This window comes from Microcaecilia unicolor, chromosome 1 (genome assembly GCF_901765095.1).
Source record: "Microcaecilia unicolor chromosome 1, aMicUni1.1, whole genome shotgun sequence".
Lineage (NCBI taxonomy): Eukaryota > Metazoa > Chordata > Amphibia > Gymnophiona > Siphonopidae > Microcaecilia > Microcaecilia unicolor.
In genome coordinates this window covers 205,440,261-205,464,065 of record NC_044031.1, presented here as the reverse complement: position 1 = coordinate 205,464,065, position 23,805 = coordinate 205,440,261, and the positions used below count along the sequence as shown (strand labels likewise).

At 42.6% G+C, this 23,805-nt stretch overlaps 1 protein-coding gene across 1 annotated transcript in view; it reads left to right on the top strand.

Annotated features, from left to right (window-relative positions):
• HECW1 (HECT, C2 and WW domain containing E3 ubiquitin protein ligase 1) overlaps positions 1-23,805 on the top strand; it is a gene marked incomplete at its 5' end in the record, with an annotated part of 389,530 nt that overhangs the window by 149,518 nt on the left and 216,207 nt on the right. Inside the window, 2 exons of the mRNA XM_030203827.1 lie at positions 5,119-5,288; positions 15,114-15,256. Coding sequence (XP_030059687.1) covers positions 5,119-5,288; positions 15,114-15,256 — 313 coding nt within the window. The remainder of the gene's footprint in view (positions 1-5,118; positions 5,289-15,113; positions 15,257-23,805) is intronic.

Below are 23,805 nucleotides of genomic sequence, written 5' to 3'. Positions count from 1 at the left end.
GGATAGAGTTGCAGGGGGGGAAGAAATGTTGGGGAATGCTGATGATTGAGTTTGTGGTTAATAAGCGGTCCTCTGGGGAGGGCTCACTTCCTGAGGGGCAAAACTGGCAGACGGGGGAGATGGCCAGTTGAGGGAAAGGCCCATGATTGGGAGGACGGGGGGAGGGAACCGGGGGGGGGAGGGGGGTTAAGGGTGGGGTCATGGAATATAAATGGTTTGAACAGTCCTAATAAGAGGAGCATTATTTTTAGAGAGTTGTGCAGAATGAACTGGGACATTGTTTTCCTACAAGAAACTCACATTAGGTCGCAAGATACACAGTTGATACTCAACAAAGGTATGGGAGAAGGCTTCACGTTGGCGGATCCTAAGGGGAGCAAAACTGAGGGGTTGGCAATATATGTGAAGGATCATGTGCAATTTGTTAAAGAGGATGTCTATAAAGAAAAGGAAGGGAGATGTATTGCCATTAAGGGGAGAACAAATGAGGGCCCACTCACACTTATCAATGTTTATGCACCCAATGCAGGTCAGGGGAGGTTTTATGATCATCTCAGGCAGGAATTAGCAAACTTCGTGGAAGGTAAGATTCTCCTGGGGGGGGGGGGGGACTTTAATTATACGGTAGAAGAGATTGACAACTCTAAAGGGGGAGTGGGTGGGGGGAACTAATAGGCGCATGTTGCGTAAATTGATGAGGGAATTGGATCTACTTGATGTGTGGTGACTCCAACACCCAGCCCAAAGAACATATACTCATTACTCTCATGCTCAGAGCACTTATGCACGAATTGATATGATATGGTGTAGTAGGGAGCTATGGGGCGCAATCTATCAGACAGAGATTGAGAGCATTCATGCCTCAGATCATGCCCCTGTCTGGATCACACTGAAGGGGAGGGGAGGTAAGAGAATGGGAAAGCTGTGGCGTCTTAACGAAACTTTATTATATCAAACGGCAGACTGCCAGGAAATTCGAGAAGCCATTAAAGAATATCTAGAATTTAATGACAACGGAGAGGTGGGGGTGGGAACTGTGTGGGATGCACTGAAGGTGGTGATCCGGGGACACTTTATTCGAAAAGGGGCTTTTAGGAAAAAGGAACGAGATCACCATGAACTACGGGTGCGGAAAGAGCTGGTAAGGCAGGAAGTTAGACATCAACGGGTGGGTGGAGCTCAGAATTGGGAAGAACTCCTGAAGTGGAGAACGGAATTACAAACTATACAGATGAAAAAGATGGAGTTCCATAGAAGGTTAATGCAACAGAATTTTTTTGAATTTAGTAATAGAGCGGGAAATATGCTAGCAAGGAGGCTTAGGGAACGAAGGATAAAAAATACAATCGTAAAAATTAAGGGGGTAAACGATGTGCTTCACTACCAGGATGACGAAATTAGAGAACAATTTGTGAACTTCTATGCTAAACTGTATGCTAAGGGAGCTGGGTCACAGAAACATGATATCCATGAGTTCTTACAGGAACTAGACTTACCAAAGATAACAGCTGAGCAGAGGGCGGAACTGGAAGCCCCAATTGACCTAGAAGAGGTGCTTTCAGTTATAAAAGGTTTGAAGAGTGGGAAGTCACCTGGACTGGACGGTTATACTGCTAAATTCTATAAGATCTTTCAGCAAGAACTGGGGCCGCTTTTGGTAAGGGTTGGGAATGTATGTTTTGTTGAAGGCAATCCGCCATTGAGTATGCGGGAGGCAGGGATATCGATACTACTAAAACCGGGACGAGACCCTACGGTATGTGGGTCATATAGACCGATATCCCTGCGATTGAAGGTACTGCTTCCTTCACTTATACACACAGATCAGTCAGGTTTCAAAATGCACCGACAAGTGAGCGATAATATTAGGCGGACTCTAAATATCATTTGGGGAGCACAGAAAAGGGGGGATTCTCTGGCACTGCTCACAGTCGACGCTGAGAAAGCTTTCGACAGAGTCGAATGGGAGTATTTATGGGAGGTAATGTTGGAAATGGGGCTAGGAAACCTGTTTGTGGGGTGGGTGAAAGGGCTGTATACGACACCGGTGGCCCGGATCAAAGTTAATGGGGGTTGGTCAAATTCATTTGCCATTCAAAGAGGAACGCAGCAGGGCTGCCCTCTCTCTCCGTTGTTATTTGCTATGTCTATAGAGCCACTCGCACAAAGAATTAGAGAGTTAAGAGATGCTAAAGGGATCCGAATGGGGGGGAGAGACCACAAAATGGCATTATTTGCCGACGACATATTGTTTTATGTGGGCTACCCGCTCCTGACGTTACCTATAATAGTGAGGGAATTGAAATTTTTCGGTACCCTATCGGGCTTTAAGGTAAATTTGGATAAGTCCGAATTAATGGGCATCACGATATCAGACCCAGAGATGGTACAGTTGGGGAGTAATTTTGACTTCAGGGTGACAGCCACTAGCTTTAAATATCTAGGTATTAACATCTCGAGAGACCTTAATAGTTTATATATGCTGAATTATGTACCCCTCTTTAGAGAAATCAGAAAAGACTTATGTAGATGGAAGCAGGGTTGGTTGTCCTGGTGGGGTAGGATAGCAGCCATAAAAATGAACATCCTTCCCCGGTTGCTATTCCTGTTCCAGACATTGCCTATTTTAGTCCCTAAAGGGGAGATTTGTAAATTGCAAATGGAGTTCGGTGGATTTGTATGGGGTGGGAAACAGGCCCGGTTATCTAGAAAGCTCATGTGGCGGACTGTGGAACAGGGAGGAAGGGGCATGCCAAATATCCTTTGGTACTATTGGGCAGCCCAATTGCAGCAGTTAGGACTGTGGAGTAAAGTGGACCTCTCTCCAATAACTAACTTGGAGCAGATCTTTGTACAGGGGGGAAATTTGGATGCGCTTCTGTGGGGTTCAATTCCGGAAGTGGAGTACAGGAGGATGGCCTTGAATTCCTTTGTATCCCATTTGCTGAGATTTTGGGGAGCTCTTAAGAAAAGATTGAGGAAAACCCGGAATAGATCCACATATGCTTGGATAACACAAGAGCCAGGGTTTATGGGAGGGAAAGAAAATCGGGTGCTTCTCACATGGTTTCAAAAGGGACTGATTCGGTTTCGGGAACTCCTGGAAAATGGGGCGATCAAAAGTTTTGAGGTACTTAGGAGGGAATATGACTTACCTGCGTCAGACATATTTGCATATATGCAGGTGAAGGATTATATGTGGAGGGAGATAGGGATGAAGGAGGACCCAACCATAATAGAAAAATTTGAAAACTTGTGGGGTAGCATAGATCAACAGGGGAAAGGGATCTCTAAACTTTATGATTATATTAGGGGAGGGGACTTTGTAAAATTACCATACATGAAGGCATGGGAGAGGGATCTGGAAACTGAATTGACTGAAATAGAATGGAGGCGAATTTGCTTAGAGGCCAAAAAAGCATCTATATGTGTCCTTATTAAAGATAATGCGTATAAGATACTAAGCAGATGGAATTACATGCCTGATAAAATAAAAGTAATGTTCCCAGACGCCCATGACACATGTTGGAGATGTAAGAATGGGAGGGGAACATATTTTCATATCTGGTGGGAGTGTCCGGTACTACAGGTATTTTGGGGGGAAGTAACAGGTATGCTAACTACAATGCTGGGTAACACGATACCATGTGATCCTAAGTGGTGCTTACTGGGTTGGGGCAATAGGAGGGGGAAGAGATGGCAATGCAGAATAAAACGAATGGGTTTGGCGGCGGCGAAAACCATTGTGGCCTTAAATTGGAAACAAACAAAGGGTCCTACGGGAAAGGAGTGGGTGGAGAGGTTTAGGATAATAGCGGCTATGGAAAAGATGACGGACAGGCGTAGAGGGAGATATTGTCCCACTGCAGAAGAATGGATGCATTTGGAGATACTCTTTACTGGGAACATAGAGAACAGGGCTGGTTAAGCTACAGTTTTGAAGGGTGGGAAGGGTAGGGGGGGAGGGCAAGGTGGGGGGGTAGGGGGAGGGGGTTGGAGGGTGGGGGGGAAACTTTTGTGGAACTTGATTGAATTTTGACTTGTTGGAAAGTTGTGGGAGTCACGGGCTCCAGACTGTTGTTATAATGATTGATGTTTAATAAAAATGTATAAATTAAAAAAAAAAAAATGTACATAATATTTAAAAGCAAAGACAAAAAAATCAACTAACATACTAACCTCAGGCATTTAAATACTAGGGGAAAGCCTGCAGAAACAAGTGTGTCTTCAATATTTCTTAAACTGTTGAAAATTAGAACAAAAACAAATGTATCCAGGAAGCCTGTACTATAATACCGCTCTGAAAGGAGTTAGAAATGCGTACAGTTTTGTCTGCTTATTACAATATTTATATGGCAGCCAAGGTCAACAAATAAAAATATATAAGATGATACCTTATAATTGAACTCACCTGTACAGTTCATGACCAGCATTTGGGCATTAATATTCCCTTTCTCAGTTTCAAACTGTAATGCAGAACACTTGGATTCATTTCCCAATCAAGTCTTCTCCCTTTGCTGGCCAGTGATAGGGATGCTGGAGAATCACCATTCACAGGCCCCAGGAAAAGGGAGCCCCATTCTCTTTGAAATAGTGACACCTAGAGGCATATTTTCAAAGCACTTTGGGAGGCTAAGTTCCATAGCTTTCTATGGAACTTTGGGAGGCTAAGTGCTTTGAAAATAAGCCTCCTAGTGTCCAGAGTCAAGGCTGCGTGTTGCAAGGGTTTGAAAAGAGCCTTGATGCATGTGCTTGCTTCAAGTCTATTACTGCTATGACTTGGCTAGGTGAGTTGGGGAGATGATATCAATAGGGGAAAAATCACTGGATAGCTGCAATTGAATGTTCTTGGTGGTGAATTTCAGCTTTTGACTGAATGACCTAGAAAATGAAAGGAAGAGAAAAACTTGCTGGAGTTATGGATTAAATTTACAGTGGTATATCACTAGTAACTTTTACAGAAAAAAAAGGCAAGAGGTGGCAAAGTGTCTAAACCTTTTTGATGAGATGGTTTTGCTATCTCTCACTGTCTTACCTCTTTATTTAAGTGTCACAAATTTCTTAGTCAGACAAAAGTGTGTAAAACAGATAATAACTTTTATATTTAATTTCTGCTAGACTTCCAGGCTCTGGGACTGAAAAAAGGAATGTTCTTCAATCCAGACCCATATTTGAAGATATCCATTCAGCCTGGAAAGCACAGTATTTTCCCAGCCCTGCCTCACCACGGACAGGAGAAGAGGTCTAAGATCATATGTAACACTGTCAACCCTGTCTGGAAAAGAGAGGTACAGTAAGGTGCTATTGTAGGTATCCACACACTGTTAACAAAATCTCTGTCCTGCCTCACAAAGCATTCTTTTTTTCTAGCTTATATTTTTAACTCTTCAAGGGGCATGATTGATACTAAATACATTTGTACTGATTCAGTTCAGACACAGTCATACAAGGTTCAAGATACAAACTGCAGTGCTGAAAGTTTGACTTTTAATATTGTTACAGTACAGCAGTGGCATAGCCAGACAGCCAGTTTTAGATGGGCCTGAGCTCAAAGTGGGTGGGCATACATTTTTCTCTTAGCCTCCACCCTTTCCCTGGCACCTCCCAACTCAAAATATAAATACTTTAGCTAATGAGGATCCCCAAGGTCTGGCAGCTGAAGATTTCCTCTGAAGGCAGCCAGAACTCCCTTTTACCAAGCTTGGCAGACAGCAGAAATGTCCATGAGCCACTGATGCCAGCACCCCACACATGTTTAGTGTGGGGTAGCTCAAGGATGCTGCTGTTGACTGCAAAACTTTGTAGAAGAGAGTTCTGGCTGCCTTTGGAGGAGGTCCTCAGCTGGCGATCCCCACCAGCTACAGCAAGAGTCAGGGCTGGTGTTAGACATGCTAGGGCCCAGATCAGAAAATAAAGAAGGGGCCCTCCTGGATGCCCTCTCCTCTCTGCCTCCCCTCTGATCCCCCCACCAGCCAGTACTATCCCACTGAATACCCTCACAAAATTTGTTCTCCCGTGCTTGTACACCGAAGCTTTCTTTGATGAGTGCAATTGTTGGCTTTCTGCATCCAATGGGGGCGTTTGCAAAATCAAGTGTAATCCTGGTCTCACTACAAAGTTCCAGGCACCAGCTAGCTGTGCGGGTCAGATACCCAAACCAGGGCCACAAACAAATGTTTTTATTTCACTGAGCTGGGCGCAGGCCGGGGCAAGTCTTTATCCCAGTAGGCCGTAGAGTTTTAAGCCACACTTGTACTTATTTCTTTGATAATCTTAGAGCAAATTGACTTCACTCTCACTCCAAAAAAAGCTCTACACTCCAGGCATTATGTTAAATGCAAAACTCAATTTTACTGGAATGCTGCAACAGACAAACTTAATACTTTGCTGAAAGAAGTTTTTGTGCCAATCCAAGACTTATGGTGTAAAGTTCCATCTACTAAATCAATAGTTTCTTTATAAATCCATTACGATCCAAAGATCGTAATGGACATACCCCAACCTCCTTCTTCCTCCCTAAGTTCTCAAATACATCAGCCATACATGAACCTTATTCTATCACAATAACACCTTGTATCTGTTTATACTGGAACTGGCGAAAGCCACTACGGTACCATGTAAGCCACATTGAGCCTGCAAATAGGTGGGAAAATGTGGGATACAAATGTAACAAATTAAATTTACATATTTAAAAAATCCACCAGTCCTCAAATACCCATCCTTTCTGGCAAAACAATCCAAGGTTGTGGCTGCCTGTTTCTTCTGTGGCAAGCCGTCCTGCTCACTGAGGACCAGACCTCCGTGTCTGTCCTTCCTCCAGAGGTGCACTTCTAAGAGCTGCTACCTCTGGCACCGAACAGGCTGTTCCTGTTCTGCTCCCTGGCTGGGTTCACCCTTTCTACCCATGCGGAACACTCCTCACAATTACTGCTTTTACAGTAATTACTCCTTAGTTCAGCCTTAGGTTATTGGGCCTGATCAAGATAACCCCCTCCTCACAGGTCTTGGCGAGAGTGAAGGCCAGCAAAGGGTTACCATACGTCTAAATTACATGGAAATACTTTGAAAACAAATAGAAGGAAATATTTTTTCACTCAAAGAATAGTTAAGCTGTGGAACTCATTGCCAGACTGGGCATCCAAATGGCAGATGAAATTTAATGTGGACAAATGTAAAGTGAAAATGAGCACCTCGATGAAATTACATGGAAATACTTTAAAAACAAATAGACCATGGGACACTTACATGGAAATACTTTTAAAACAAATAGGAAATATTTTTTCACTCAAAGAATAGTTAAGCTCTAGAACTCGTTGACGGAGGATGTGGTTCCAACGGTTAGCATATCTGGGTTTAAAAAAGGTTTGGACAACTTCCTGGAGGAAAGTTCTACAGTCTGCTGTTGAGACAGACATGGAGAAGCCACTGCTTGCCCTGGGATTGGTAGCATGCAGTGTTGCTACTATTTGGGTTTCTGGATTGGCCACTGTTGGAAGCAAGATATTGGGCTAGATGGACCATTGGTCTGACCCAGTATGGCTATTCTTACTTTCTTAACTAACAGTAGTAGAAAAAAACAAAGAAAGGTAGAACAAACAACCATCCGGCTAATATTCAAAGCAAGTTAGCCATCCGGGAACGGCCGCTGACTGGTTAACTCGTTTGTATGTGACTATCCGGTCATTTTCAGTGGTAGTTAGCTGGCAGCGGCACTGAAAATGACTGGTTAACACCAAAGTGGAAGTTGGAGGCACTCTGGGGGCATTTCAGGGGTGGAGTCCAGTTAGCTCCCAGTATTCAGAGCTAAGCGGCCATGTTTACCGCATAAATAAGAATGCATACATAACTGTCCTATCTTTAAGCACTAACCCATGGCCGCTTAAATCTGAATATTGATTTAACCGGACATGCACTAGCCATCTTTTTAAAAAAAAAATGGAAGTTCAATGCCAAAGCCTGCACAGGGCCTGGCATCGAATTTCCAGTTTTAGTGCCGGCAGTGGCCAAAAAATACGCTGTCCGCTGGCTCCCGGTTGAGCATTGATACATTTATGTGGAATATCACGGAACCCAACAGCTTTTGTGATTACTTTTGGCATCTTTCAGCATCGTTAGATTGAGCTATGTCTCATTGCAACTTTGTGCACTTATTTCAAGACCCATGACACTGACAGTTTTGCCGAAACACGAACTGTCTGGTCTGTCCAATAAATTTGAGGTGATGGCCCCTATCTTGAAGGCTCCTTGCGCTTTGTTTCTTCATTCCTGTGTGAGTGTACTTTGGTTTCCCTATTCGGTGTTCCTGTACCCACAACAGTCAGCCGTAAAAGGAGGGATATGGAGACCTATAAACAAATAGGGTAGATTAATCAAAGGCATCACTGAACAAATACAGTTAAAGAACTTATCAAAAGATATTTCCAAAATGTATCAAAGATATGTACAATATACACTATAGATACAATAGACAGATAAATACACAGACGATACATTCAGAGTAAAAAGAAAACAAATAGAAGAAATAGATAAACACGAACATCAAATAAACTTTCAAGGTCCATTCTTCAAAGCTCTTCAGAGCTCTGTTATTGGTCTGATATTCTGGCACACAGTCTGTTTTCCCTCCGAACTTGATGACAATACAAGCTAAAATGCATGTAAAACTCGTAATGTGTCCATGCCTTCAGGTTTCCAGCTCCCCCTGCTGCAATCACAGATCATGGAAAATGTAAAAGGATATTACAAACTGAAAGCTTCTAGGATTAAATGGAAATCAAGAGTTAAATGCTTCCAAAAACAAATGGGCTTGAGTCCAGCCTTATAGATGTGGCAATACCTGCTGAAAGTAGAAATGATTTAAAACAACTGGAAAAAAAAAATAACAAAATGCCATGATTTACAAATTGAAGTAGAAAGAATTTGAAGGAAAAAAATCAATGGCAATATCAATTACGATTGAAGCTCTTGCAGCATTACTGATTGCATGCCCAAACACTTGGAAACTATACATTTAAAAGACATAATCCTATCAGTTCAGTAGCTGCAAAATATATGGAACAGCATATATTTTGCATCTCCATCTCTGGGATTTTTAGGTCCTTGGGTAGAACCAACCAACTTAGGGCCAGATGCACTAAACTTAACGAGCCAGCAAAATGGTTTTTAAACTGGTTCTAGCCAGTTTAGCACGCAAGTAGTAAACCGGGACATGCACAAAAGGGTTCTCCGAGCCATTTTCCTGTCACGGTAGCAGCTAACAAAAACGGAACGCAAATGAACTAATTTTTATTATAACGTAGAGAGGTGTGGTAGCCGTGTTAGTCCACTTTTAAAGGTAATCAATAGAAATAAAACAAAATAAAACATGGAAAAGAAAATAAGATGATACCTTTTTTATTGGACATAACTTTATACATTTGTTGATTAGCTTTCGAAGGTTGCCCTTCTTCGTCAGATCAGAAATAAGCAAGTGTTGGTAGATGACAGTTTATATAAGCGATTCCCTTGTAAGTGTTTTATTTCCTTATTACTTATTTGTTTGAACCTAAGAAATTATAAGAGTTTGTGGAAACAGATGAAGAATGCTCTGCAGCAACTTCCTTCAGTTACCACTGTACCGGCTGCAATAACCGATTAACCTTCCTCCCTCAGAAAATGTGAAGTGTAAGATCAACCATTTTGAGTTTTTCTTATTTTCTTTAAGATTGTTTTCCTGATCTTGGATCTTCCAATTGTGGACAATTATGTAAATATATATTGTTGAGAGAAAATGTTTTCCTTTTTTACATTAATTTCTGTATTTCCTTACATTTATGTGATAAATGTGAATGTAATTAAATAAAATGATAAATAAATAAACAGTATCACTTTGATTTTTTAAAGAGGGGGGTCATCTGTATACTTCACAATATAGTACCCAACTCACATATTGTTTAACAGCTTCTTTATAACAGTCACATAGGCATTATTATATAGGATCTATCAGATGTCTCTGTTACCACCATTCAGGCTAATGTGAGCCAGTCACTTTTATGGTGGGCAGATATTCCTCATTTGACCCCATTAGATCCCAACTTTTTATTACAAATTTAGTCAAACTTTAATTTAATTTAAATTCTACTTAGCTTTAAAATTGTAGTATCAATATATTAATATTTCTTCCTTGTTTCTACTACGGAGACACTCAGTCCGACATGAACTCATGTTTCGCAATAATTGCTGTTTCAAGGTATGTCTCCTGAATCAAACTGGAAAACATATCCATGCTTATTCGCCATATATCAAGGAGACATACCTTGAAGCAGCAATTATTGCGAAACATGAGTTCATGTCGGACTGAGTGTCTCCGTAGTAGAAACAAGGAAGAAATATTAATATAGTGATACTACAATTTTAAAGCTAAGTAGAATTTAAATTAAATTAAAGTTTGACTAAATTTGTAATAAAAAGTTGGGATCTAATGGGGTCAAATGAGGAATATCTGCCCACCATAAAAGTGCCTGGCTCACATTAGCCTGAATGGTGGTAACAGAGACATCTGATAGATCCTATATAATAATGCCTATGTGACTGTTATAAAGAAGCTGTTAAACAATATGTGAGTTGGGTACTATATTGTAAAGTATATATAAGTGAAACATCAAAGCATTTCAGTGACAGTCTAACAGGATGGGGGTGGATAGGTGAGAGGAGGGTGACAAACAGAGCAATACAACTTTATGGTTTATAATGGGCTAGAAAACCCGGGCAGACCAATTATATCGGGTATTGGCACACTCATGGAAGAAATATCTGGGCTCATAGAGGGAATTCTGAAACCTCTCGTGCACAAAACAAACAGCTTCATACAAGACACCACAGACTTTCTGAATAAATTGAAAAATATCAAGCAATTACCACCAAGCACCCTTCTGGTCACGATGGATGTAGAATCACTATACAGCAACATTCCGCATGCGGATGGCATAGCTGCATGTGGGAGGCTCCTAAAAACATCCACACTGGACCATTAATACTCACCAGAAACTATTACAAAATTAATCAAATTTATTTTAACTCACAACTACATTCGCTTTAACAATGATATCTACCTACAAATAATGGACACTGCGATGGGCACCAGGACAGCACCCCAATATGCCAACCTTTTTATGGCTGAGCTGGAAGAGACATTTCTGAATACATACCAGACCAAACCTCTAAAATACTACCGGTACATCGATGACATTTTTATGATTTGGACTGAGGGGGAAGAAACTCTGAAACAATTTTACAATTCCTTCAATACATATCATCCTACAATCAGATTCAAAATTGACTACTCCCCAGAAAAAGTCAATTTTTTGTACACCACGGTCTCAATCAGCAATAGCTATATACAAACATCTATATACAAGAAACCCAAAGACAGATGCAGCTACCTGCACAACTCCAGCTTCCACCCGTCACATACAAAGAGATCCATTATTTACAGCCAAGCCACAAGATACCACCGTATCTGCTCTGACCCAAGGGACAGAGACAGACACCTTGAAATCCTGACTGCATCCTTCGAACAGAAAGGCTACAACCCCAAAATAATCTCCAAGAATATTGCCTCCTCCCTCAAAACACCCAGGGAAAATCTGCTACAGTACAAAGAAAAAAAAGCCACAGACAGAATTCCCCTTATAGTGACATACAACCCAGAGCTGGAAAAATTAAGAAAAATCATAAAAGATCTTCAACCTCTACTCCAGGAGGATGAATTACTGAAAGAGATATTCCCATCCCCACCAGTGCTGGCTTTCCAACAGCCATCCAACTTAAAACACAAACTAATCAGAAGTAAGCTCCCAACACAGACTCAAAAAGAAGAGAATGGCACACATCCTTGCAATATATCCAGCTGCAAGCTATGCCAAAACATTTCACAGGACCCCACAGTCATTCACAAAGAAAAATATTCAACATAAAGGAATCCTTTACATGCTCATCTTCCAATGTGGTATACATCATTCCATGTAAAAAATGTGACGAAGGATGCTATATTGGAGAAACAAGCCAGATGCTAAAGACAAGATTTAATTTACATAGACATCACATGAAAAATGCCAGTGCCAGCCAGGATTCCACTCCTGTGGGGCAGTACTTTAGAAAACCAGAACACTGTACCAGTGATTTCATAGTAAGAATCCTGAAAGGTAATTTTAAAACAATACAGGAACGTATGACCTTTGCAGTCAGAATGATTAAATATTTTGACACCCACCAGACAGGACTTAACAAAGATCTGGGTTTTCTAGCACATTATAAGTCATAAAATTGTACTGCTTTGTCACCCTCCTGTCTCCATGCATATCCCCCTGTCCCTCTTCCTGTCTCTCACCTATCCACCCCCATCCTGTTAGTCTGTCACTGGAATGCTTTGATGTTTCACTTATATATACTGTCATCTACCAACATTTGCTTATTTCCGATCTGATGAAGAAGGGCAACCTTCGAAAGCTAATCAAGAAATGTATTAAGTTATGTCCAATAAAAAAGGTATCATCTTATTTTCTTTTCCATGTTTTATTTCTATTGATTACCTTATTATAATGTGAATGCGATGCGATGCACTACCGTTTCCGACCCCATGCACAAAAGCAGTCCCTACCTTTACCATGGAAATTTTAACGTGAGGTGTGGACCTGCCGTTTTTTAATTATTGCAAGTAGGAGAAGGGGAGAAACAAGGCAGGGAAAATGGAGCACAAAAAAAAAAGTATAACAGCTTACACACAGCTTCTTTGCATGTATAAAAGCCGTGCCATATGTTTCTTTTTCAAATTACATTTACTGGCAAGAAATGGGGGTGGGGGGGGAGTACTGAAATATAAAGTATAAAAGTAATGGTGACTTACCAAAAATGCAAGGAAGTTAAGGGTCCATCAAAGAAACAGCATCTGTGGGACAGGGGCTTGGTTCCACCCCCAGCTGTTCCTGCTGCTTCCTTCTATTGGCCGGCTGACATCCTAGAACGCCCATCTCCCTGAAGATGGACTCTCATTGGCTGGCTGCTGTCCCAACTCCTCCTCCCTGCAGGGCTTCCCTGATGACATCACTTTAGAGCTGTGAACTGATTGGAGCCGAACTTCCTGGTGTCCCCCTCCACAGAGAGGGGCTAAACCAATTAGACAGCATCAGCCTGGGATGTTCCTTCCACTCATTACTGGAGGGGGACACCAGGAAGTTCGGCTCCAATCAGTTCACAGCTCTAAAGTGATGTCATCAGGGAAGCCCTGCAGGGAGGAGGAGTTGGGACAGCAGCCAGCCAATGAGAGTCCATCTTCAGGGAGATGGGCGTTCTAGGATGTCAGCCGGCCAATAGAAGGAAGCAGCAGGAACAGCTGGGGGTGGAACCATAGAATTCCCTCTATGAGCCCAGATATTTCTTCCATGAGTGTGCCAATACCCGATATAATTGGTCTGCCCGGGTTTTCTAGCCCATTATAAACCAAGCCCTGATTCTGCTGATTCCTCACAGAAGAGCGGAGAGCAGCAGAGCGAGGTTTTTTTCACTTTTTCCCGGCAGCCGGAGGCAGGGAGCTGCAATACAGGTATGCCCATCCAAAAAAAAGCGCTTTTGTGTCTGCCCAAAAAAAGGGTAAATCTACTGCTATCATAGACGCAGCTTGTCTGCGTGTATGAGAGCCGTCTGTACCATGCGCAGAGCAGCCACGCATAGCAATTGACTGTTCTGCGCATGCTCAGCTCACCGACTTGCTTCCCCCGTATCGTATGCAAATGAGCTGGGTCGCAAAAGCAACGAGTAGCTCATTTGCATGTGATTTTCTTAGTGAATCCCTCTGTGTTTCTAAATCGGTAAATTTTTACCGATTTGGACATGCAGATGGATCCTTAACGGGACCTTTGTGCATCTGGCTCTTAATGAAGTTAAAAGCAGTCAGCTTTGGCTGTGATATGCCACACATGTATCAATTTATTTATTTTGACATTTATATCCCGCATTTTCAATGTGGCTTACAGATACAAATAGTTGACTGCAATTAAGCATAATGTATTTTACAATAAATCTTATAAGTCAAAATAGAAAAACATGCAAATTGTTTCACATGAAAACAATAATAATATTTACGAGTTAGTTGATGCCTTTTTGCTTATACATCAGGACAAATTACTTTCAGGTGCAGCAATAATAATGGTAATATGTTTGGATTTGTGATTTAACATCAGCCATTTATACTCTTGCATTATGCTACTGTAGCTGCTTACTTTGTTTTCATATTTTCATTCCATTGACAATTGGAATGGTACATTTTGGGATAATGAGAAGTCAGATTTAAAGCTAACAGCATAATTCATTTGAACCAGTTATTAATTCATGTAGATTTAAGTAGCTTAGAGTCCTTCTACTAAAGTATGTTACATTTTGGGCTTAACGTGCCTCGTCGTTCAGCTACACATGCCCCCGTTTCTGGAACGCTCTGAGACAGCCGAACACAGCCTATTCAAGAAATCTCTAAAGACTTACCTGTGTAATTGTTCTTACTCCACTCCTGCTTGATCCCCTGCATTCCCTCATTCCTCTCACCTGTTGACCCCCTCTCTTCCCCTCCTCTACTCTCTATTCCATCTTGCATATGACTTATTGTATTGTACTCTTCCTTCAACGTTGTAAGCCACATAGAGCCTGCCTTGGTGGGATTATGTGGGATATAAATGTTCACAATAAATAAATAAATAATGCAGAATTTTAATGCACGGCAAGCCCAAAGTTAATGCTGCATCAAAAAAGGTTGTTCTCACAACTTTTAATTGCAGGTCATGTGTTAACATTAAGATTACAGAAAAAAATGTAGGGGGGGGGGAGGGGGACGACTAATCCAATACCAATACAATGGTACAAAAAATAGGTTTTTTTTTTTTTTTTACAAATTCTTAAAATTGAACAGGCTGAGAAGTACTTTCTCATGTAACCCATGCTATGGAGTTGGTTCATGAGGAAACATCTAAATATATTTCCATTATCTTTGTCTGTAGACTATACGGCTGCAGGAAAGGGTGCAATGGTATGGTAGCACTGGAATTATTAGCTTCTCATTCAGTTTTATTATCTTTTTAATATTACAGCTGTTTAGCTTTGTTTCCCTTCCTACGGATGTGCTGGAAATAGAAGTGAAGGACAAGTTTGCAAAGAGCCGGCCTATCATCAAACGCTTCCTGGGAAAGCTGTCCATGCCAGTGCAGCGACTTCTGGAGAGGCATGCCATAGGGTAAACCTGCCAAGTATACTCCTCTTCTCACCCTCCTGCCTTTCTGAACATGTACTGAAATTATGAGACATGGTTCAACTCAGTAGCATAGCCACAGGGGGCCTCGGGGGCCTGGACCCCCTCACCTTCAGCTTGGGTTCCCCCTGCTTTCATGGCTGTCAGGGGTGCCAAGTCCCACCAGCTGAAGACATCTCCTGCCTGAGTCATGCCTGCAGCACACTTTTCAGTAGGCGTTCTTTTACCACTAATGCCGGCTCTCTTGCACGCAATTCAGGCAGAAGATGTCTTCGGCTGGCGGGGCTTGGCATCCCTGCCAGAAAAGGTAATATTTTATTGTGGCAGGTGGCCACATCCGTGGAGGGGGGGGGAGGAGATAATATTGGGACCCCCCCCCCCCCCAAGTCCACTGTTGGCAACCTTCAAAAATGGACTTCTGGTTATGCCCCTGGTTCAATTCATATGTCTTTCCCAGCAAAAAGCAAAATGCAAAAGCTGTTTGACGTGAAGAACACTGCACCTGTATTCAAAGCCTTAAAATAAAGTACCTGATATTCAGGCACACTTATTCAGGTAGGTGCAGATCCTCCCTTGATTAATGCTGCTCACCAGAGCCACACCCAGATTTTTAGCAGCATTGTCCGGATAACGCCAATGAAAATCTCTACTGACCACCTTGGCACTACGGGAACAATTACCATGTAAGTGGGCACCTCCATTTAGGAGGCTGTGCTGAAAAAGGAGTCTATTGTATAATGACACCTGGGCACTCAGGTTCTGTTATAGATTACTTGTTTAACTGGTATCGGTGAGCCTAACTTTTGGGCGCCTGCAGTTCCACCAGCCATAACTAAATGCAGTGGGGACACAGGTAGCTTATATAGGAACATAGTAGATAACAGCAGATAAAGACCTGTACGGTACCATATGTAATGAGTTTATGATGAGATACTTCATACATATACCCGATCTTGATTATGTAATCTTGAAATGTAATGAAAATGGTAATGAAATGTAATGAAACTTACAGTATTCTGTAAGTTACATGTGTTAGTGGGAGCCCTTCCTTCGTCCCGCCCACACTTCGCCTATGTGTCTGTCTCCTTGAATTTATGCACTTTGGAACTTAGGTGCACCAATGCGGAATAGCCCGTAGGCCCCTTGCTGGCACTCTCGCAGGTAGATGTAAACTTCCGTACATAAATGCTAGAATTTTATACATTTACCCGCACAAGAGGTGTGTAAATGTGGGTGCCCAGCTTATTCAATTACCCCCTATCTAGAGAATATCGGAGGGGTCTGAGGGCAAAACCTTAGAGTTACCCAGAGGCTGGTGATATTCAGAAATGGCATCCAAACAATTACCTAGATAACTTAGGACCGCAACAACTGTTCTAAATTATCTGGGTGTATTCCGGGTACTGGTGTTGATATTGCCATTATCTGGGTAGCTCCTAGCACCACCTGTTATACCCAAATATTCTGTTATACCCAAATATTCAGCGCCGACAAATACCTAGATATTAGAACTGGACCGAAAGAGGATTCAAGATGGCAGTGTGTTAGGTCGCTGCATCAGACGCTCCCAGAAGCAATCCGTGAGAGAGCAGAGAAAGGGAAATGGGGCTTGATATACCACCTTTCTGAGGTTTTTACAACTACATTCAAAGCGGTTTACATATATTCAGGTACTTATTTTGTACCAGGGGCAATGGAGGGTTAAGTGACTTGCCCAGAGTCACAAGGAGCTGAAGTGGGAATCAAACTCAGTTCCCCAGGATCAAAGTCCACTGCACTAACCACTAGGCTACTCTTCCACTCCAAAAACTCCTTGTAAGATGGGGAAACGGAAAGGAAAGACATAGGAAGGTCCCTTAACCCCTGTCGGGACTTACCCTTCTCAGCAATCAACTTTGGATCGCTTCGGAGTAACAATGGGACCTAGGTGCTATTCCTCTCCAGCTAATTGTGCTGACGCATCCGTGTCAGCCGGCAGTGAAGACGGGGTTTCCCTTAGCCCCGTCCAATGTGCGGCCCCCCTACAACCAGGAGGAGGAGGAGGTATAGAAGATAGGCCTGGCGTTTCATCCCAAGAAGAAGGAGGACAAAATTCTCAGGAAGGGACCCAAGTTATGCTGAGTGTGGAAGCAGAGAGTGGTCTGGTAGGGCAGCAGATTTCACCATCTGTCTTGCCTTTACAGACTGTTACTGATCTTAATCAGATACTTAATTCTCCTGACTCAACAGCAGGGGCAATAATTAAATCGGCCGTAGTGACGATGGAGTCACTCTGGGACCTGACATTCACATTATATTCCTCTCTCCAATCTTTAATAAAAAAAATAATGAAGAAATTAAGGTATTGACAAAGGCAGTCCTTACCCAAGCGCAGACTACCACACAGCAGCTTACTGAAGTGAAACAACAGGAGGAAAAATTAAACGACTTGGAAAAAATAAGTCAGATAACAATCAGGGAAAGAAGTTTCACTCTATGTTGTCTAGAGTATCTTGAAAATCAATCCAGGAGGTTAAACCTGAGATTTACCAATTTCCCAAAATCCCCTGGCACAGGCGGATTTTGCCTTTTCTAGTTTCAGGCGCCTCTCTCCTGGCACATTTGGCACTCCTTCCTTTTTCTGTAAGGGGCACAGTTCTTTCCTGCTGAGCAGATCTATTGCTGTGCATCTGGATTATTGCCTCTTAGCTCTGCGCTTTTCTCTACTTTTCTGCAGGGAAGTGGCTCTGTTCTAGGTCTGGATTTTGACTCTCCCTTAGCTGGTTTTTCCTCGGTTTGGTGTTAGTGGCCAGCTTCCTCTTTGTTCCTGGCCTGGTGAGAGTTGTTTCTTCCTCACTGCCTTACGGCTGCATTTTGCTCCCTATGGTCTGAGGATTCCAGATCTATGGTGCTTACCTCCCTCTTGGTGGGAGTTCTTTCTCTACATTGACTGCTGCTCTGTCTCGAGACCACTTGGAGGCCGAGAGTGTCTCTTGGAGCACGGGGCTTTCTCTTCTTGTAGTTTTAGTCCCTCTGGGCCAGGGGAGTGCAGCGCCAGGTCTGCATTTCCACAAGTTGTGCTCCTTTCTTGTTGGCCTTCTGGCAGCACCTTCTTCTCTGGCTGTTCCCCGGGGCTCCATCTGTGCATTTTGCTTGTTGAGCACAGCTCCATTGCTGCATGTTGAGCACAGTTCCATCACTGCATTTGAGCACAGCTCCATCGCTGCATGCTGAGTGCAGCTCCATCATTGCATGTTGAACACTGCTCCATCGCTTCATGTTGAGCCCAGCTTCATTATTCCATGCAGTTCCACCGTTCCATGTTGGGCACGGCTCCATCGCTGCATGTTGAGCACAGTTCCACAGTTCCAGGTTGGCTTTAGCTCCATCGCTGTATGTTGACAGCTCTATCGTGGCATGTTCAGTGAAGTTCCTTCGCTCAACCTTTCATCTCTGCATGTTGAACGCAGCTCCATTGTCACATGTTGAGTGTAGTTCTTTCTCTGCAGGTCTCAGTGTGGGGCGCAGTCCTGTGCCTGCGTGTAGAACGCGGCTCTGTGTCTGCCTGTGGAGCTTAGCTCCTTGTCTGTGTGTGGCATGCAGCTCTTTCTTTGTGTATGGAATGCAGCTCCCTGTCTGCGTGCAGAGCGCAGCTCCACCGCCTGTTGAGTGTAGCTCCATCTCTTTGTGTTTAGCACAACTCTTCTCTGCAAATTGGGCGAAGTTCCAGGGCGGTATGTGGAGCACAGCTCTGTGACTGCAGGTGCTGCACAGCTTCATGTCTGCGTAGGAAGCATAGCTCCTTGTCGGCGTGTGGAGCGCAGTTCCTTGCCAGTGTCTGCAGCACAGCTCCTTACCGGTGTCAGGAGCGCAGCTCCTTGTTTGCGTGTGGAAAGCAGCTCCTTGTCTACGTTTTATACACAGTTCCATTGCTACTGCAGCTTCAGTTCTGCAGGTACCTCTAACATCCAGCTCTTTCAGTGGGGCACTGCTCATCCTTTGCCTGTTACTCTCAAGCTTCTTCTCTGCTTGTTCAGTGCATTTCTATCTTTGCTAGAGGTGTTCAACTGTTTCTCTGCCCGTGGTGGGTGGCTCAGTTTGTGTGCTTTGAGTGCAAATCCGTTTGTTCTTGTTGAGCACGGATCCTACTCTGCCTGATGAGAGCAGATGAGAGTAGATGCCTACTTTTCTTTATAAAATAGGCTCCAAATAGGTGTGTTATTGGCAACTAAAAATAGGCCCCTCACCCCTTCATAGAATTACCCTCTATATTTTCTGTGTACATAATTTTATGTGTGAATACCACTGGGGTCATTTTAGAAGCAACTATTAGAAAATTAACCCCAAAGACCTTATAATCTAAGTTGTTTGCTAGTTGGCAAGAAAGGAATGAAGGGAAAGTCAGGCATCAAATGGAGTCTATGGCATTGCAAAAGAATTAAATGGTTGGATTAGATGGGCCTCACAATCTTTAAATGCTGTCAATATCCTCTGTTACTATGCAGTCAGCATGTTCCTACCACAATGGCAAAATGCAAAAAAAAAAAAAAAGCTTGCCTAAACATCATTCCCATATTGCCTCTTTTAAATGTGTACCAAATCCCTTACACCAATATTTCCTTAGTCCAGTCCTGGAGTACCCCTTGCCAGTCAGGTTTTCAGGATATCCACAATGAATATGAATGGACTTGATTTGTTTGCACTGCCTCCATTATATGCAAACCTCTCTAAGGGAGAGGAAGAAATAATAGATGGCATGGATGGGCAGACTGGATAGGCCATATGATCTTTATCTGCCTTCGTTTTCTGTGTTTCCAAGTAAAGTATAGTATTCTCAAGCCAATAGTCTAAAACCCTACACAAGCCTATCAGCACCTCAATCAAGTTCTTACATCTGTACAGAAATAGAAACCTACCAGTCAGTATTCAGCTGGCAACAATGAGCATTTTTCTAACTGATCATCACTGCCAGCCAAATTAGATCGGGATATTCAATGCCAGGCCTTGTCCAGACACTGGCATTGAATTTTCATGTAAGTGATATATGGCTAGTTAGATGATGAGCTAAGAAGCTAATTAGCTAATAATTACTCTTGTTAGAGATCGTGGCTTGTGTCAACTATTTGGAGTATGATTTTGCCCTAAAGTGGTCCCAAAACAAACAAACAAAAAAGGGTTGTCCAGGTTTTTCCAACAATATGAGAGAAAAATGTCACACTTTGGAAATATATTACAATTTATTGGTAATATAAAAGTGTACATATATACAGTGCACTCCATTTAAGTGCACGTCGGATAAGCGCATGCTCTGTTTAATTGCATGCCGTACTTCGGTCCCATTTTTGGTGCCATCAGTTTCTAAGGGGACAAACTTTGGTTTAGCGCACCACTGATAAGTGCAAGATTCACTTATATGCATAGTTTAAGACTTCTCCTCTGCAGGGAAGACTCCGCATAAGCGCGTGCATGGAATATGGAAGCCGACTGGTGCGTGACAACCAACGAGATTTCAAATTTACCACCCCTTTAACTGCCACAGCCAGAATAAGCGAAAGAATGTTGTTAGAGTGTACACTAGAGTTGCCATCGTCGTCACGGCAGAACTGTAAGACTTTAACACTGGCTGAACGAATAGAAGTTCTTAAAAAATTAGAAAACAAACAAAGTCAAGCATCTATTGCTAAAGAATATGGTGTCAATCCCAGTCAAATTTCACGTGTTCTGAAGCAGAAAGATCAGCTTCTGGAAGACTGGCAAAACAATACAAATCCACACAGGAAACGTAAAAGGGCGGGAAAAGCTGAGGAGATAGAAAATGTTCTTCTTTGGTGGTTTTCTCGAGTCAGGAGCAGACAGTTTCCTGTCAGTGGTCCACCTCTTATGGAGAAAGTTAACCAGCTAGCTAAAAGTCTTGGACTAACTGAATTCAAAGCCACTGTTGGATGGTTGGAAAGATGGAAGGAGAGGAACAACATAAAATTCAAGAAACAGCGTGGTGAAACAAGATGCTGATGACTTTGGTGCTGAAAATTGGGTTGTTTCAGTTCTTCCTACCATCTTGAACGAGTTTGCACCTCGTGACATTTTCAATGCTGATGAAAACGGTCTTTGCTGGCGAGCGATTCCTGATGGAACACTTGCATTCAAACATGCCGAAACTACTGGAGGTAAAACGTCGAAGGACCGACTGATGATCCACCTTTGCTGCAATATGGATGGGAGTGAGAAGTTAGAACCCCTTGTCATTAGAAAGAGTAAACAGCTCCGTTGCTTCAAGAAAGTTAAGCGACTTCCTGTGTCATACGAGGCTAACGCAAATTCATGGATGACTGGGGAAATTTGGAAGCAGTGGCTAAAGAAGTTAGACACTAGAATGCGGGCACAAAAGTGTCAGATTTTGTTGCTTTGTGATAATTGTGCTGCACACAGGGATGATGTCAGGCTGTCTAACGTCAAGGTGGTCTTCCTGCCACCAAACACTATCTCTCTGATCCAACCTATGGATCAGGGCATAATAGCCAACTTCAAACAACATTATCGGGCTCTTGTGCTACATCGTCTGATGAGCGTTATGGATGACCAGACTGGCAAGGATAAACATGCTGTTGAGCTGGCTCGTAATCTATCACTGTTGGATTCCCTACATATCCAGAAAGAAGCCTGGAATCATGTTACATAGGCAACCATTGTGAACTGCTACAAGCGGGCAAGCTTTGTTAGGGATGTGGAGAGGGATGAAACAGATGCAGCTGTTGCAAATGCATCATATGAACAGGTTATTGACATCCCAGCCGGTGTTACTGAAGAGGAGTTTCATCGCTACATAGCTTTTGATTACGATCTACAAACAGCTTACGACAGCAATGATATTGAGATATGCGCCTACATGCAGGCAACAATGGCTGATGATGAAACAGATGATGAAATGAGCAGTGAGGCACATGCTGATGAAATTCAACAACCTCCTCCTGTCACTTTTGCAAGAGCGCTGGAGAGTCTCAACACCGTGCGGGCCTATCTGGAGGCCACTGGATGTCAGTGCTATGACAGTTTTTACCGTCTGGCAGACATAGTCTACGTAACTCACAGACCCAATAGTGTACAGAGTACTATGACTGATTACTTCAAGTAAGCCTAACGTCAGTTAACGGAGACTGTATACTGTATGTGTAATAATAAACAGTACTGTACATATGTTTATCAGATGTCAAGCTTCTTTGGGTCACAACGGTTAAGTGCACGCTCCAGTTAACTGCATACATTTCTTTGATCCCAGACCCTTGCACTTAAGCGGATTGCACTGTATGTATATGAAGTTTATTATTATGGCAAAGCAATTAGAAAACTTAGCAGCAAAACTCATCAGTACTTGTCAGATCAGTGAGGTAGCAATAGCAGTGCAACTAATACTTATTCGTCATACAAACCTAACAGATAAATAATAGTAACCTAAGGAACCACATGCCAAAGGTCCTGACTCACACTTGGAACTTAGCAATGCTTTCTATCTTGGCCACACTAGACCATAGGAAGTACGACACTGTCCTCACCCTTTGGATACACTTGGAAAAGTCCATTGCTTCTCCAGCACGGCAGGTCTCACCTCTCTGTCTCTTAACTCCAAACTGATGTTTCACAGCTGACTCCTGAATAAGATCATGTAGATAGGATGCCTCTGTTCCACTGTGTCTCCAGTCTGTGTTCTGCATATAGGGCACTCCCTTCTTGCCTCTAAAAGGAAGCTGAACAGAAGAGATTTAAAAAAAGCAAGCCCTTCTGGCAAAGGAAAAACACTTTAGAGTTCAGTTTTTCTTTTTTATAATAATGCTAAAATTTATTAGAGTAAATAAATGGTTACAATAAAAATTCTTTTATCACAGTATTACAGACAATTGAATTACTATTTATATCAGGCCAAATTTCAGTATAAGGAAAATAAAATCTCTCTCTCTCTCTCTCTCTCTCTCTCTCTCTCTCTCTCTCTCTCTTTTTCCTTCGGAAGCTGAAACAGCTGTATACACTGTCCAGCTACAATCAGGTCACAGACCATAGATGTCTGCCCAGCACTGGCCTTGTTCTCCAACTACTGAAGCTGAATCTGTCCATCCACAATCAGGGCACACACCGTAGAAGTCTGCCCATTACTGGTTTTGCTTCCCAATTACTGGTGTTGCCATCTAATAAATACTAAGCTTGTTTGGTTCCATGCTTCTATACAGGATTCCTTTGTGTTTATTTCACACGTTTGAATTCTGTTACTGTTTTCATATCCACCACCTCCCATGGGAAGGCATTCCAGGTATCTACCACCCTCTCCATGAAAAAATACTTCCTGACATTATTTCTGAGTCACACCCCTCCCCTCCTCTCCCCCACAACCTCAATTCATCTTCTCTAGTTCTACTACCTTCCCGTCTCTGAAAAAGGTTTGTTTGTACATTAATACCTTTCAAATATTTGAATGTCTCTATCATATTACCCCTGTCACTCCTTTCCTCCAGGGTGTACATGTTCAGATCCTCGAGACTTTCCTCATATGTCTTGTGATGCAAACC